The sequence below is a fragment of the Coloeus monedula genome, assembly GCF_965178545.1.
Source record: "Coloeus monedula genome assembly, chromosome: 17".
NCBI classification, from domain to species: domain Eukaryota; kingdom Metazoa; phylum Chordata; class Aves; order Passeriformes; family Corvidae; genus Coloeus; species Coloeus monedula.
Window position 1 is genome coordinate 5,144,834 of NC_138797.1, and position 16,935 is coordinate 5,161,768.

Genomic DNA, 16,935 nt, shown 5'->3' on the forward strand with positions numbered 1-16,935 from the left:
TACATTTTCAGCAGCAAAGTAGTGAAATAAATACGCTGAAGCGTATTAAAGGCTATCTTCAAGCAAGTAGAACAGTGATCAAGGATGTCTGCAGCCTTCTTTCTTAGGGTTTGATAAGAACTTGATACAAAGTTGGAAATTGTTTCCCTGTATTGAAAAATGCATGATCTCTCCTGTTGTCTAGAGAAGGGGAGGGGCAGATTGCACTGTAGCTATCCCTTGGTGCAGACAACAGTAAGCTCCTCGTCTCTCCAGCCTTCTATTTCACAGAGCCTCTGCAGGGATTTGTGTAACCTCTGCCTCTGTCATCACAGAAATTCATCAATAAGCTCAACAGTCATGGGGTGGGCAAGGAGGGGGTCTGGCAAATAAAGACATCCCATAAGTCTTCCTTGAGAAACTAGGCAAAAAATCAGATGTTTGATTTATACAGCAGCTGCTGAGAGCCTCTGTCTGTGCTCACAAGGCGTTGTCTCATTTCAAGATTATCCCAGGGTGATTTGTAGAGCCCAGTAATGAGGCTGTGGCTGGCCAGCGGCCGGCTCGCACCGGAGGAATCTGTCCCCGGCCTGGGGATTCACTGCCCGCTTTCATCTCATGTAACAGCTGCTGGGGCTCTTGGAAGTGCCTGTGATACCTACTCAGGGAAGGAGCTTGAAATGCCAAAGCCATCCTTTTTCAGTGCCTGTGGGTTAACCAGTCACTGCTCATAGTCCAGTGGTGGCTCAAACTTGCACATTTTTCTGTAGGTGGGGCAAGGTAAGAGTGTAGGTGGTGGCAGCTGCAGTGGTGGCCGTGAGGGCTCTTCTGCTCTTTATGTCCCCTGGTTGGTGTCTGGTTTTCATCTTTTAAATCAGGTAACTAATATCATGCCTCTGGAATAAATTTCCTTTACCAGCTCTGTCACTTGGGAGCCTTTTCAAACCTTCGTGAAAAAAAAGGATATTGTGTCCAGCGAAATATATTCTAAAGTGGTTAGATAAAGATGACTGAGCCTTCAGCTAGCTGGGAAAAATAACAGACGTTTTAGCCCCATAACATGTTACTAACTCGATAGCCTCTGTCAAGCTAAAATTGCAGCCTGGAAAAACAGTCCCTTGCTGTCTCTCCCTTCCCCCATTTCCTGTTATAAGCAAACAAATGCTGTATTTTAGGTTACAGCTTAAAAATTGGCAGAGTTACTATTGTTTTTATTTAATTGTGGAATATTCTCAGATCATTGGGAGGACCTTTTGCTAAGTCCTGTTTTACGAGGGTTTATAGATCTTAAGTCTTTATAGCTGACTCCCATGCTTTAATTTTAGAGATGATGCAACTTTTGAAAATATGTAGTAAATCCAAAGCGTGGTATTTTTTTTTTCCAAGAGCACAGATTGAACAGTTTCTTGTGTTCACTTTTGTGCAGTAAAATGGTTGTTAGAAATCCCCAGGTATTGACTGTCTGCCAACCATTGGAACTTTAAATATTTCTTGCAACTAGATGGAGATGTGAGCTGCATGCAGAATCCTTCAGAGGGATCACTGGCACCCCACGTTTCATCAGGAATGCAATCAGGACCAAAAAGTGCTCGATAGGAATGTTAGATGTCGAATCCACAGCCTCCACGCTGCAGCAGCCTCTATTCCCTTGTGTTTCAGTCTTCCCTTGCAGCAATTCCACTTTGTGCTGCAGTCATGCAGAGAAGCTGGAATGTGACCCCTCCATTCACTGACAGCTCAGTCTTTCTTAAAAACAACTGGCTTTTGAGCCTGCTTTGGAGATGCAGGAGTGCATTCCCACAGCAGAGGGAACAATTAGCAGAACCCTGACACGTTTCCCTGCAATGAAGGAGAGTTGAATATTTGGCATCTCTTCCCAGCCTATTTGTAGCGTATCCAGAGGAAGGGCTCTTCCTGCCTAGAAATAGCTGAAGGCTGGAAGGGGTGTTCCGAGGTGGAGTCTGTGCATTGAAAAGGAATACAGGGACTGTACTTCCCATATGTCTGAGTGCTGGAATATGAAATTTAATAAAATCCCTGCCTCTTTGACATCAAACAGCAGCGTCTCCCCAGGAGCACACCCAGCACGGGGGTGGCTCAGCAGAGGGTTTCCTGCAGCAGGCCTTTTCCCCTTCCTGCCCTGCAGCCCAGACCTGCCTCACATCAGATTGCTGTTGCTTTTTTTAATGTTTAGATTCCAGAGGAAACTTTTTTCAAAATGTTTGTGGTGGAAGTGAAGCAATTGTGCTCTTGTGTTTCCTTTGCCCATTCAAGTTGCTGTATTATGTAACATTTTAAGACAAACTTCTCTGTAGTAAAAATATAATCCTGTAGGGTAGTTACTATGTTCTCTTTATAGCTTTGATTCCTGTTTACCGTTTTCTTTAAGAAGCAAACCTTTCTTTGTAGGTAAAGTCATGAAGCTGAGTACCAAAGCAGAAGAAGTTGCTACATTCTTTGCAAAAATGCTTGATCATGAGTACACTACAAAGGAGATCTTCAGGAAAAACTTCTTCAAGGACTGGAGAAAGGTATGCACATAGTCCTGGGCTGCAGTGACTGCGAACATGGCCAGTGTCTCCTCAGCACTGACCAGTGAAAAGGGGCTGCTGTTCCATGCATGCAAAAGTTGGCTTGAGGCCACTGAAAGCTGCCTCACACTGTAGCTGTGAAGTTTCCCGTTTATCCTGTAGTTTCACCAGGAAGGACCCTACCGTAAATGCCTTTCTAAACCAGCAAAGTCAGGGTTCTCTGCATGATGCAGCATGATGGGGTGTACCTGACCTCCCTGTTACATGCCTTGTGTAAGAGCCAGATTTACTAGAAGGAAACCCCTTCCAAAGACCTAAAATGGAGATGTTCACCTCAGTCATCAGCCATAACAGCAAACCTTTAGATCAGTTTGATGCAGTTTTCCTGGATGGGTTTCTGGGTTTTTCTCCCCATCCCTCAGCAGTCCCAGTCCCAGCTGGGTGTGGAAGTGCTTTGGAAAAGTGGTGCAGCATTGCCCAGTGCTTGGGGAGATCAGAACCCTGCAATGCCAGTGCTCCACAGCTTGTCCTTTCTTTCCTCTTTGACCTCAGCTGGAGTGAGCCTGTGCAAGAATTGGGGGATTCTTGGGGTGGTTATTGTGAGAACCTGCCTGTTGTTCCTGTTTAAGCTGCCTGGAGTAGCGTAAGCTCTGCTATGCATGGAAACTTTTGTGTGTGTGTGTGTAAACTTAAAGCACTGCTTTCTTTCTGCAAGGAAATGACCTCTGAAGAGAAGAGCACTATCACCAACCTCAGCAAGTGTGACTTCACCCACATGAGCCAGTATTTCAAAGCTCAGTCGGAAGCTAGGAAACAGATGTCCAAGGAGGAGAAACAGGTACCAGAGGGAATTCTAGGAGACTTCATGATTCTTAGCTGGCTTGTAAACATCTCTGTGTAATCATTCTCCTTGCTGTGCATATGTCAGTGTTTTCTTCAGCTTTCAGATTATTGCTTTCAGGTGAACTGTAGGAGTCTGCACTGTGCAGCTCAGGTAGGGCAGAGCACTGTGTTTACAGCTGAATCTTCATCCTGACTTAAATGATATTGATAGGGCTGATCCTGCTTAGGGAAATAAAGTTAAGTAAGTAATAGCTTAAGTAAAGTTAAGTAATAGCTTAAGTTAATAAAGAGAATCAGAGGTGCTGCCTCTGGGTTCATTGGTCCCTGGGAAATAATGAGCAGTGGATACTCTGTTAAGGATGGCATAGATAAGGATGGTGCAGCAATGCCATCAGTGAATTAACATGAGAGAAGAAATCTTAAACATCAAGTAATGCTGGTTTTTGAATAAAAATGAACTTTATTATCCAGTAGCATGGCTACAGTGTCTCGTAGGTTGAGAATTAAATTAACTGCAGTGGATGTTAGGAGGTGAAAACATTCCCCAAGTTCTCAGTTGATCCTCTGCAATGCTTTAGTAGTTGTCGTTTGAATGATGGGCCTGGCAGCTTGGAATTACAGCCTTTGGGATCAGAGGGATCCCATCAAAATAGAGAGCCCTTGTCTTCCTGCTGTTTTGGTTTGATAAATGTGGGTGAGCCCTTCAGTTCCTGTCCATGGTAGCTCTTAAAATGGAGCAGAAGTGGCTTTTTCTGTTTCTTAGCTGGTGCAGCAGTGCTGTCTGTGGGTCAGATGTTTTATTTTGAGCTGCAATGTTTTTATTTTTCCTTCTATATAATTAGAGTTCAGGCACAGAAGTATGCAGTGAAATCTCAGCACATTCTTTCTTAGAAGGCTGTGTTCTGCTTATGAGACCATTTGCTGACACAGGCTTGACATGCAGCAGCCTGGAGACATTCCTTTGCCTGCTTTCCAATGCTGAGTTCAAACACAGAAGTCTTCTATACACAGAATTTTTTACATAAACAACAAGATACGAAGTCCAGTGGATGCCAAATGCTGAGTATAGAATATAAAGTAGCAGGACTGTGCTGGGAGTACCCTTGAATGTGAGATAGATGGATAGAGATACATGCCTCTATTGTGACAAAACTGTAGCTGCCTTCACCAGCACTGATCTGTTTCCCTCAAATACAAGTTTTCACACATTCTTTCCCTTTTCCAGTTTGTTTGTGCTGCTTGCCTTTTATGAATGCTTTTCTGGCCAGTCTGATACACTTGCCATGATGGGGATCTGGTTTTGGGTTGGGTCTTCAGCATTAGTGTGGTGCAAATATAAAAATTTGTTAAGTCTTGGCATATGAAGGTATGTGTGGTGCTGCATGTGCCACATCATCTTCGCTTTTGGCTTTTCCCAGAAAATCAAAGAGGAGAACGAGCGGCTATTAAAGGAGTATGGTTACTGTGTGATGGACAACCACAAGGAGAGGATTGCCAACTTTAAGATTGAACCCCCAGGTCTCTTCCGAGGTCGTGGCAACCATCCCAAAATGGGAATGTTGAAGAGACGCATCATGCCTGAAGACATCATCATTAACTGCAGCAAGTGAGCACTGCATGCTTCACGCCTTGGCTTTGCTTTCTAGAGCTCATTTTTTAAAACTCTGTATAAGTTGATACTCAAACATGTAGAATTAGGGATGCAGCTTATCTTGTTCTCATATGGATAAGAAACTGAGTCATACAAGCAAAGACTGAGCAAGGCAATCATGGGGTTCATGTAGAACTTTGTCAACATATTTTCTTCCTCACGCCTACAGCCTACATCTGCTTGAACTGCCTTTCCTGCTAGTGTTTCCAGAAAATAATTTTATTCTACACAGGTTGCCCCACTTTGTCTTCCTTGATGTTGAAGGCTAAGGTTTGGTGGGCTTCTCTTCACTCTCTCTAGTCCTCATAAGTGTCCACACTATTGCAGTGTGCACAAATCAAAATTCGTCCTAGCAATGTGTCCCACCTACAGTGTAATTCTTCAGCAGGTCCATGTTGGTAGCAGTTACATTCCTGATCTTTGACTGTTCATTTTGATTTATTTGGTTTCCTGCTTGTGGAGATAATGCAGTTCTGTTGCCTCAGTTCCTTTCCCTGCACTTTCTTTGTGTAATGCTGGCTATTACCTTCTCTGTTTTGATGCTGGTGGGATTTTCTTTAAATAGCTTTTATCGTCTGTTTTCTGATTCTCTGTAGGGATTCCAAAATCCCTGCCCCTCCACCAGGACACAAATGGAAGGAGGTCCGGCATGATAACAAGGTGACCTGGCTGGTGTCATGGACTGAGAACATCCAAGGCTCTATCAAATATATCATGTTGAACCCTAGCTCAAGAATTAAGGTAAAGATCTAGTTAAAAAAACAAAACCAAAGCAATCTTCCTGGTCAAGTTTCCAAGAAGCAAATGTAGCTCTTGATTAGGGAAGAGATAGGAGGTAAAGCTACCTGGCTGTTTCATCCTACAGTGGTTGAAAAACATAGGGAAGCTTCTGTGCTTCTGTTCCCCCTTGAAAAGAGAGGATACAGTTGCTGCCCAGGAGAGCAGGTGAAGTCTTCAAAATGTCTCTGAAAAACGTCGCTGTGTCATTTCTTGTGGAATCCTTTAACCTGTGTAAACCTAAAAGGAAGCATTTTATCCAAGAAAGGGCTTGCTCTGGTGGATATTTCACATACATTTGGCTTTAACTTCCCCTGCCTGGTCATGTAGTGAAGTTCTAACCATGGGTTGCTAATTAGTTGTTTGTAAAATTAAAAACCCGGCCAGGCTCCTGGCTGAGAAGGCTGGTAAGGAGCTCATGACTGAAGGAAAACAAACTCCTGCTGCGGGAGCAAATACCCAGTCTGTGGCTCAAGTCCATAAAAGCAAGAATTTAAGCTCCTTTCATGAAGTCTTTTCCTGAGAGATTTTTTCCTGGATTGGAAACAAGGAGTTTGTCCTACAAATAAAGGAGGAAAAATATCTCTGTTCCTTGTGAATTCCTGCCCTCTTTTTGCTATGTCTTGAATATATAATAATGATGATGAACTGTTGATGTTGCTTTTGCCTTTTATGGGTATTTAATTACACAGCTGAAAGAACATAAGTGCCATCTGAATAAAGCAGAGGAAGCCATTTGTATTTTGAGAAGCAGGGAAGATGTGTCTTTTGTGTCCCTCTCTAGCTGCTTCCATGGAAGCATTTAATATCATGGAAATCTGAATGACCTGCAGCTGTGTGGCAGCACAGTGTGAAGCTGAGCTGTGCAGCAGCAGCATCTCAGTGCTTTTGTACAGCGAGACCATTTGCCACACACGGGCTTGCAAAGCCTTGAGATGCAGATTGGAGCTGGTCCTCTGCGTGCTCTCTAGTGCTGACTCTATTCCAACTTCCCTGCAGGGTGAGAAGGACTGGCAGAAGTACGAGACAGCTCGGAGGTTGAAGAAGTGTGTAGATAAAATCCGGAATCAATACCGAGAAGACTGGAAATCCAAAGAGATGAAAGTACGGCAGAGGGCTGTCGCACTGTACTTCATTGACAAGGTGAGGCTCCTTCCTTGGCTCCCCTCGCCTTCCCTGTCCTGCTGGGAATACTTGGGAATGCTGTGTGTTTGTCTTGAAGGCAGAATTGAGCCCAGTTACTAAGGTATCCTGAGACTTCCTGGTGAGCAGGCTCCTTTTCCTTCCCATTACCTGGAATCCAGAGCAATAAACTATTGTACTAAACACAGCTATTTCAGGCAGCATTGTTTAGTTCAGGCAAAACTCACGGCCTGGTTCCAGAATCACCCAGTTGGATTACTGGGAAGTTTGTGTGGGCCTTTTGTCTCCAGCTGTTTCAGTTTCCCTGCTGGGAATTTCTGCTAGTTTGTCACCTCTTCAGTTTGAGGTCACAGTTGTGAGGTTTTGTAATTACGATAATTTTTTCACCGCAGCATAAGGAAAACTGCAGTTGTGTTGATGCATTTAAAGCAACTTAAAACCAGTTGCCAGAGAGCTGTTCCCTAGTAGCATATGGTGTCTTGACTAACTAAATTAACAGGTTTTGTTCAAAATGGTTTGATGTGAACCAGGCAAATTTGATGTGAATAATTGTGGTTTCATATGACCACTGAAGATTTCAAAAGTTAGAAATTGTTTTAGCCAGCACTGTTAAATATATGTGTTTTTATGCAGTCAAATGTAGCCTTTAATTAATTGATACAAGCCAATATTTATATAACCTATATGCTATTTGAAATGTATTTAGTGTGCAGTGAACAGGTAGGATCATAGAAGATGAACAACTGAACTGTTTGTTTGAAGTAGAGTTCACATGGAAGTCAATTTGATTTTTAAAAACTGCCACACTTTTTGAAATTAATTTCCATTAGTCAGAACTGTGTCGCAGTTTGGGTTACATAATGAGCAAAAGTTGGTACAGCATCCTGGCTTAAACTCTTAAAATAAGGAGATATTCTCCTCTGGACACTGCTGGTTCCAGGCCATTGTCTGAAGGTTTGCAGCATCTCTGTATTCTGGGGACAGTTTGAGTTCCTTACTTCTCTTATTTTGATATTAATGTAGCTTGCCCTGAGAGCTGGTAATGAAAAAGAAGAAGGAGAGACAGCTGACACAGTGGGCTGCTGCTCTCTGAGAGTAGAGCACATCAAGCTGCATCCTGAACTGGATGGGCAGGAATACGTGGTTGAGTTTGACTTCCTCGGGAAGGACTCCATCCGATACTACAACAAAGTCCCTGTGGAGAAGAGGGTAAGGCACCTCCACAAGCACATACACAGACTGAACTGTTAGAGACGTGGTCAGCACAGTTTGGATGGCATTAACACGTTGCTTTATCAGTGCTAAGACACCGAGCCAAGAAATAAGTCCGTTAATGTGACATGCTCTTTATTGGCAGTGCCATGGAAGGTGGTGTGACACAGCCCGGCAGATGAGATGTTCAGACATGTTGCTGCTCTTCCCTGTGGAGTCAGTGGGAAGAGTGGACATAGCATAACTGTAACAGCTGTGCTAGATGAGTTTCCTGGGTCTTGTTCTGGTCACCAGAGTTGGTTTTGTCATCTGTAGGTGGTGGAGTTCCAGGCCCATGTGACAAGAAACAGCTTAAAAAGTTCTGAAATACTGCTGGCATTGGCAGAGCAGCAGTTTGATGGGGGTTTTGATAATACACACCTCTGTCACAGTGGTTTGGTTCATGTTGGAGCTGAGCCCTCACAGAGGTAGATCTTAATCTTTGCTGCTCCAGAGCCTGTGGAGTAGGTGCACTGATACCTCTGGCCTATGAACCTGGGTGTCTGCCAGCCAAGACTTCTTATGCCATGTCAATTCTTTTATTTCTGTCATCCACCAGTTTCAAATTGGCTGTGATTTTGGCCTCATTTCAGAATCGATCCCTATCCAGCAGCGTGAACCTGGCGGGCACTATGCAAAATGTTTTTGTGGGTGTAACAGCTTTGCATCTGGTCCACAGCTCTGTGGTCTGTGTTAGATACCCTGTGTATAATACTGTGGTAGTTGTCATGACAGTCAGCAGTAAATGTTGGCCTCTTGAGGAGCAAAACAACTGAAAAAAAATCAAACTACTGCTGCTCTAGAAATTAACTTGTGCTGGAATTCTTGGTTACCTGTGTGAAGAAGAAAGCATATTCTTCTGTTTAAATTTATTGGTATCTCTTGTTATTTTTTCAGTGCTTAAAATGAGGAGTTGATTATTGTAGAACTAGAAATCTTTGTATATTGGGTGTCTATAGAAGAATGTGTGTTGTTCAGAAGCTGGGGAATTGGAGCACACAGAACTGGGATTTGTGGTCTCTGTTATAATCAAAGATGCTTTGATTATTCTCCCTACCCCACTGAGACACGTTTGGGATGAAATTGTATGAAACAATGCAGCAGTGAGGAGGGTTTCTTGTAGCTTCAGTCCATGGAAAATGGCTCAGGGGTCTCTTGGGCTTGAGTAATAGTGGGAGAGTAAGGAAAAGACAGTAGCTTTGGGGTCTCTTTCTCTGTTAGGCAGCTACACCAGAGCAGAGTCAGATCTCCTGTAATTTTGATCCAAAGGATGAGGATAAAGGGCGTTGAAGGCTCAGGACTCCTGTTGCTGGGGAGGAACCTGCAGCACAAGCATTGCATTGAGAGATGGGTCTGCATGCTGGGAAGTAACATCCAGCATCATCACTGTTCCCTGGAACAGTTTAGTGGCTCCCTGGCAGTCTTGCTTTCATACAATTCAGTCCTGCCCAGTGCTGTGTGGTCTGTGTGCCTGACATTCCTGGGGTTTTTTTCCTGCAGGTGTTTAAGAATCTTCAGCTGTTCATGGAGAACAAGCAGCCTGAGGATGACCTCTTTGACCGCCTCAATGTAAGCACATAGTTCCTGGTGAGGGTGGTGGAGCACCATGAGCAGGCTTGCTCTGCAGCAGGCAGTAACAGCTGCTCTGTTCCAGAAATGGTTTCAGCGGAAATTTTCTTCCAGAGCAGCCTCAGGGCAGTGAGAGTCTGTCTCAGTCTGGTGGCTGAATTGTCCACTGTGCCCACAGGTTCCCAAAGCGATGGGCCTTGGTCCTGGTGAGCCTGCCTGGCTCTGACCTGGGGAGTGTTTTCAGAGTTCAGAGATGAATGTGTGAGGTGACAGATTTTCAGATGCCATCCCTGTCTGCACACTTGGCTCTGTGGGAGCACTGTGGTGGTCCAGGCACTTTTATTGTTACTGGAAACCAAAATCTCTACACCAAAGAAATCCTTTTTGGCCACTTGTGGTACTTGTTACCAATCTAATACTTGTTGGTTCTTTGTTCACTTTTGCTGTGGTTTCAGTAATGCTGTGGCTATTCTGTTGTGGTCAGGTCTGAGTACTCCAGGCCTCAGCCGTGAGCTGCACTTCTGTGTCAGCCATGGGTCCAGAGGTTTCACAAATGCTGTGGCCATTCCTAGTGCTCACTGTCACCTCCTTTCTGCTTCTTTAGACCAGTATCTTAAATAAACACCTTCAAGACCTTATGGAGGGACTGACAGCCAAGGTATTCCGTACTTACAATGCCTCCATCACGCTACAGCAGCAGCTCAAGGAGCTCACTAATCGTAAGTCTTGCCCCTGAAGCTGTGAGGGGAACAGGTCTGACTGTGCAACACAGGCCTGGCTTCCTTGGCTGAGCCACAAGTCATGTATCTGTTCACCACTTCCTTGTTACAGTTCTCCCAGTGCAAATGTCAGGCAGCTGAGGTCTGACCAAAAATCTGCTGTCAATCTTTGGGGGTAGTTGAGCAGCCCAGCACTGGGGCAGAACAGAACTGACTTGTGAGCACACCAGGGTGTATTTTCCAGGTTATGCCTATCCTTTACCAAATCTGTTTGCTTTCTATTTAATTGTGAGGTGCTGTAGATGACAGGCAAGGCAGATGCATCTGTAACAGCGCCACGTTCCTTGGCTGCTCATCCACAACCTCTGTGAGCAGGGCTGCCTTGCACTTGGCAGCTTTACCAAGTGGGCACATTGGACCTGTGAAGCCCAGCGGTGTCCTGGGCAGGGTGGTCCTGCTGTCCCCTGCTCTGGGCATGGCTGTGCTTCCCCTCTGTTGAGTTGAGATGGTGTCAGTGGTGATGAGTAACATCCAGAAGGAGTTAGGGGCTGGGATGGAAGTGGCCAGGCTTTTGGGACTACAGTTGGAGTGCAGTGTTAAGAATGGCCATGGGAGGGGAAGGTCGGTTCTGCACTGGCTGTGGGATGCTGGCTGGGGCAGCACACCCTGGAGAACCCACTCGTTCACCACTTCCTTTCCTTCACAGCGGATGACAACATCCCAGCAAAGATCCTCTCCTACAACCGTGCCAACAGAGCGGTGGCCATTCTGTGTAACCACCAGAGAGCTCCACCCAAAACCTTCGAGAAGTCCATGATGAACCTGCAGAGCAAGGTACCTCCCCCTGCCCAGCTCAGGGGCAGCAGGGCTCCAAGTGCTGCATCTCAGGAGTCAGGATTCCTTTCCCTTGGGGTGAAAGCAGAGCCTGCTTTTCCCTGTCAGGAGTTCGTAGTGTGCATCAGAGATGATGCTTGGAGATGAGCAGCAAGCTGGAAGGGGCTTCTCTGAGTTATCTTTTACTTGTAAAGAAAAGACCGGACCCTTTTTCTGCCCTTCATCCTATAGCTGTGTGTTCTGCTGCCATTGAAACTTGAGAGCAGCAGTCTCTAGCTCTGATCTGTGTCCCCTAAAGAACCTGGAGTGGGCATCCACCCCTGTTGTGTGAATCCCAGGCCACTGTCCGTGTGTACATAGTACATTATGCCCCTCTGACTTGACCTCTTCCTTTGCAGATTGTTTCTGGTGAAGGCCATGAGGTCCAAAGGGGTTAGGTCTGTTCCTGGTCTGGCTTTAGAATAACCTTCACAATAAGGAGTTCTGGTTTGGCACTGCAGTGTCCCCTGCTTCCATAACACCTAACATGGCTGCCTTCACCCTAGATCCTAGAGCTTGGGGATGTTTAAGGGGAGTGGTTGAACAGGGGCTGCAAAATGCTAAATCTCCCTGAATCCTAAGCTTACTGAAGAAGAACTGCGTGGAGCATTAACACCTTTCAGTGTGTAGGATTTGGGGCTGATTCCTGCTGAGGGATCAGGGATCATCCTTCCATGTAGCCATCAGAGAGCTGGTAGTAGTGGGATGCAGTGGAGGCAGACAAGCTGCCAGGAGGGATTGTTGGCCAGGCCAGACCAAGCCAATTCCTTGGCCTGCTTGGTTGTAGCTGTGTGAGAAAGCTCCCAGCACCAGCTTATCTTTGGAAATTAGTGAGGCCCTATTTTTTGAGGGGGATATCTCACCACACGTGGCTGTGCAGTGGCCAGTGGCCTGATTGCTCTGCAGGAGTGGATCTGACTGTTGGTAGATTCTGAACATGGTCACAAACTGGCTTCCTGGGTCATGCTGCCCAGGGGTGACTGACACAGCTGTCAGCAGCTTGTTCACAGTGCTGCCATCTGGTTTTGCCTCTCCTAGATTGATGCCAAGAAGGAGCAATTAGCTGATGCCAGGAGGGAACTGAAAAGCGCCAAAGCTGATGCCAAGGTCCGGAGGGATGAGAAGTCTAAAAAGTAAGGCTGGTGTTACTGGGCTGTGCAATGGTCCCAGAAGGGGTCCTTAACCCTGTATTCCACTTTCCTGGCCTGTGATTTGGGAAGGCTTTCTTTTGTCCGTTTCATTCTGTGCCTGAAGAAATGGTCACCCATGGGGTGGTGTGACCGTGCGGTTCCTGACGTAGTCACTCGTGCCCAGCCCTGGGAGCTGAGCACCCACCAGTGCCCAGGACCAGCAGAGGGGTGGACCCAGTGTGCAGCATTGCTCTTTGTGGGGAGCCAGGGCTCACACAATTAATTACTGCACAGGCACCTCCTTGAGTTCCGCGCTCCCTGTCGGAAGCCCACGGCACAGACGATGTGCTCGGCTCCGTGTGGGCTCTGCAGAGCAGCCACGGGGGAGCTGAGTTACAGGAGCTCTGAAAGCAGGATCACAGCATGACTTACTGAGGGATAGATGGGCTGGTGTGGGAGTGGGTGTAGCATCAGAACAGTTCAGGCTGTTGCTTCCAACCCTTTAAAACAAAACTGCTGCTTAAGATTCCTGCTCTGCCTCTTGGAAAATGTCAGTTCTTAATTGCATGTGCTGAGTGTGTTGTGTCACCATCTGTGCTGACACAGCTGCCCTGTGTGGCTGGTGGCATTGCTTACCTTGAGCAGAGTCCCTTTGGGTTCCCACAGTGCTGGCAGGGTATTAGGAATTCAGTGCTGTGTTCTTTGCCACCCCAGGACAGTGGAGAGCAAGAAGAAAGCAGTGCAGAGGATCGAGGAGCAACTGATGAAGCTGGAGGTTCAGGCTACAGATAGGGAGGAGAACAAGCAGATCGCTTTGGGCACCTCCAAACTCAACTATCTGGATCCCAGGATCTCTGTTGCTTGGTAAGCACCTGCCTGGGATGTGCTGGGGTGATCCACCCCACCCCTTCACCTCTGTCTTGTCCCCACACATAGCAACAAGGGCAGGGTCTCTGGCCTTCCTTTTATCCCAAACTCTAACAGCATCTCCTCTCCTGCAGGTGTAAGAAGTGGGGAATTCCTATAGAGAAGATTTATAACAAAACCCAACGAGAGAAATTTGCCTGGGCTATCGACATGGCAGAGGAAGACTATGAGTTTTAACCTGTTTTTATTGAGCTGAATTTTATGGGAAAAGGGAGTAGCCTGGTTTTTAGGGAGATTGATAAACTGTGAGCCTTACTTGTCCTTGGATGCTGGGGAAGGGGGAGGAAAGGGGCAAGTGAGCATCAGATAAAACAACAGCCAATAACTTGCAGAAAGCATAACCTGGAAATATCCTAAAGGAGCTGAGCCAGTTGTCCTATGGACAACTTATTTAAAAATGTTTCAGAGATCCAAATTCTAGCTGTCTGGTTTGTGTGGTTTTTCTCTTGAGGCAGGGCAAGTGGATGGGGATTTGTCAACCTTCCGCCAGGCAAATTCACCATCACACTGAGAGCGTGGGAATCTTTAGCTACTGTATACAAAATCCAATTATATTGGTGCGTTTTTACAGTTAGGGTTTTGCAATAACTTCTATATTTTAATAGAAAATGGACTCCTTAACCCCTGCCCTTCCCCTCCCCCTCCCGCCCCATTTCAGAATTTAACAAATAAACAAAATTTAAGGAACCCAACGCACCTGTTACAGCTATCACTATAGTCATGGAAATACCCAAATCTTTTTCAATTTGTCACTTGAAACAGTTGTGGCATTGGAACATGAATTTACAAATATCCACCACATTTGTTCAGAGCAAATCATGATGGGAAATCGGCCTCCTGACTTGAGTGTTCCTATTTTAAATGTGAATTTTTCTTTCTTTTTAATTATTTTAAAATATTTAAACAGTTTTCTTTCTTTATGATCTTAAAGATCGTGTAGGTTTGGGGAGCGGGTGGGGGGAGGGGGCCGTGTGATGGGAAGATGTGTGTGGAATTTGAGGACAAGTGAAATTGGAAACAAATGACATTCCCATCACCCTTTGTTCTGAACATGCTCTGTACACTTCCAAGAATTATCTACTTTTTAGGTTTGTCAGACTGTTTTACCTTTTTTCCCCCCCTTTTTTTCTAAGCCCCACTCCCCTCTTTTACTTGAAAGATTTTATTGTGTAAAAAGAAGTTTCACAGGTCAATAAATTTTGAGGGAAATGAGCATTGGTCCAAAAAGGAAAATAATCAAGATTTTAGGGCTTTTATTTTTTTCTTTTGTAATTGTGTAAAAAAATTTTAAAAATTAAAAAGCAGAATTTTAATGTGAAACCTTTTTTTGCTATAATCATTAGTCTTAGAGGCATTGTTAGCGTAGTGTGTGTGCAAGACCATTTCCTGCAGCCTTTCCTCAACAAGTATCTTCTATTTTTATCATGAATTCCCTTTTAATCAACTGTAGGTTATTTAAAATAAATTCCTACAACTTAGCTGAGTGTTGGTGTCTCTGTGTTCTTTCACCTCCAGCCCTGGATGTGAGGCCCCTGTGGTCGCTGGGCTGAGGGAGATGGTGGGGTGCAATTTCTGTTCCCAGCAGGAATTCCCTGAAGGATGTGGCCCATCCCTGCCTTGCTGTGGTTGTGCTGCACCCTCTCTGGTGGTCACTGTGGGTTCCCATGCAGGCACAGCTCAGCATCAGTTTTCTTTGTCCTGGGAAAAAGCAGAGAGCAGGAGCAGGCAGAGGCAGTGACACTGGAGCTGCTCTTCCTGGCCTGGTTTCTCTGCTGCCTTTTATTGACCCCCAGCCCTCTTACACAGAGGAGGAGGGAGGGAGAGCAGCTCCTTCCCCTTCATGGCTGGGAAGGGCAGGAGGCTGGGCAAGGACACAGGTGATGAGGCTGATGGATGCATTCTCCTCCCTGGCACTGGGAGCAGCCCTGGGCCTGGTGTTGTTGGGGGCTGTGAAGCAGACACAGGCCCTGGCTGCTCTGCAAGCACCTCCCTGTGACCCCAGAGCTCTGGTGGGCTCCCAGACCCCTGAGGGCAGCTGTGGGGTCAGGCTCAGCCAGCTGAGGAGCCTCTGGGCAGCCAGCCCCGAGCAGGGCTTCCTGCTGCCTGCTGTGATCTTCCAGGCACTTTGTTGTGGCTGCACAAACTTGGAGCTTGGCAGGAGTTGCCGTTTGCTCTCTGGGGCATTTCCAAGGTGCAGCAGCGAAAATGCCAGCAGAGAGGGAAAGGGGCTCATTGTGCTCCTGACCTGCCCGTGCCTGAACAATGCAGCCTGTAAAAATATCCTTTCTATTTATACAGCCCTCCTTCCCGCCTGCAGCCCTGGCCCAGTTATCCCGTATCTTACAAATTCCCATCTCTTACACCACTGAACAGGGAATTGTTGAGTGCAGTGGGGAGGGATGTACTCCCACAGAGGGGATCCCCCCACCCCAGCATCGCTGCTGGCAGATCCACCCTTCTCCCTGGGCATGGTGGGGTGCTCTGGCCAGGCTGGGAGATCCGTGCTCTGCCTGGAAGTGCAAGGCCAGGCTGATGTCCGAGGTTGGAGGGTGCTGTGCCTCTCTGTCAGTGAGAAGGAGAAGGATGGTGGTGCAAAACCAGCCCCTGAAATGCACCCAGCACTGGGGAGCACAGGCTCTGTCCCGGGCAGGGAGCTCAGGAGGGTTTAATCTGTGGTTTTGCCTGTGGCACAGCAAGGTGAGGACCACACACCCCACACTTTCCATGGAGAATTCCCAGATCCCACTGACTCACTGTGCAAACAAGAGAGATGGCCACAAACGCGCCACATCCTGTCCTGCATCCCACCGCTGCCACGCCTGTGCTCGCCTGCCCCAGTGCCACCACCCCACTTTGGCTTTCCAGTCCCACAACGGGGCCTGTGTTTGGCAGCCAGAGAAACTGAAGCACCAGTGTCATGACCGGTGGAGAGGGCAAAATGTAGGTTTGAACCAGATCTTGTGCATCGCAAGCCCATGGCCAGGGCCTGGCTGCCAAGGGGAGGTGCAAACCCTGCAGGATGCAGCCCCATCCCCCTTGAAGTCTTACAGGATTCCAGAGCTGAAAATTGAAACCAGGTGAATCCGATATTAAAAATGTGTGCGCTCCCCGCGCAGCACTGAGGAGTGGGGACAGGGACCCCGGAGCTGCCTTGGGTTTCTCACCAGCTGCTTGTTGTCATCCAGAGGGACCCTGCAGTGCGTGGAAGGGGCAGAGGCTGCGGGGGGAGGCAGCCCGCGGGCACGGCTTTGCCCGGCTCCTCGGCACGCGGCCGGCACCGCGCCAGCATCCGCGGCAGCTCCACAGCCCCGGGCGGCTCTGCTTTCCATCCCCGGCACGGCGCTGCGCTGTGTCTGCCAACACCCGCCCGGGCAGCAGGCAGCTCCGCGCCGCCTTCCCTCAGGGCTCTCCGCATCCTGCTCCCCGCAGCACCAAGGGAGCTCTTCTGCCCTGGTGATTTTCTCAGCCCGTGGGCTGCTGGTGTCTTTACCCACCCCAGGCAGCGCAGAGCGGGCAGGAATGGATAAATAACCCGAAGAGGG

At 47.2% G+C, this 16,935-nt stretch overlaps 1 protein-coding gene across 1 annotated transcript in view; it reads left to right on the top strand.

The window, feature by feature from the left end:
• Nucleotides 1-14,877, top strand: part of TOP1 (DNA topoisomerase I) — a 66,653-nt gene extending 51,776 nt beyond the window's left edge. The window contains exons 10-21 of the mRNA XM_082292560.1: nucleotides 2,389-2,510; nucleotides 3,226-3,348; nucleotides 4,772-4,959; nucleotides 5,601-5,745; nucleotides 6,781-6,924; nucleotides 7,948-8,133; nucleotides 9,676-9,744; nucleotides 10,349-10,463; nucleotides 11,170-11,297; nucleotides 12,375-12,469; nucleotides 13,181-13,330; nucleotides 13,468-14,877. Of these exons, the coding sequence (XP_082148686.1) occupies nucleotides 2,389-2,510; nucleotides 3,226-3,348; nucleotides 4,772-4,959; nucleotides 5,601-5,745; nucleotides 6,781-6,924; nucleotides 7,948-8,133; nucleotides 9,676-9,744; nucleotides 10,349-10,463; nucleotides 11,170-11,297; nucleotides 12,375-12,469; nucleotides 13,181-13,330; nucleotides 13,468-13,570 (1,568 nt within the window). The 3' untranslated portion in view covers nucleotides 13,571-14,877. The remainder of the gene's footprint in view (nucleotides 1-2,388; nucleotides 2,511-3,225; nucleotides 3,349-4,771; nucleotides 4,960-5,600; nucleotides 5,746-6,780; nucleotides 6,925-7,947; nucleotides 8,134-9,675; nucleotides 9,745-10,348; nucleotides 10,464-11,169; nucleotides 11,298-12,374; nucleotides 12,470-13,180; nucleotides 13,331-13,467) is intronic.
• The last annotated feature ends 2,058 nt before the right edge of the window (nucleotides 14,878-16,935 follow it).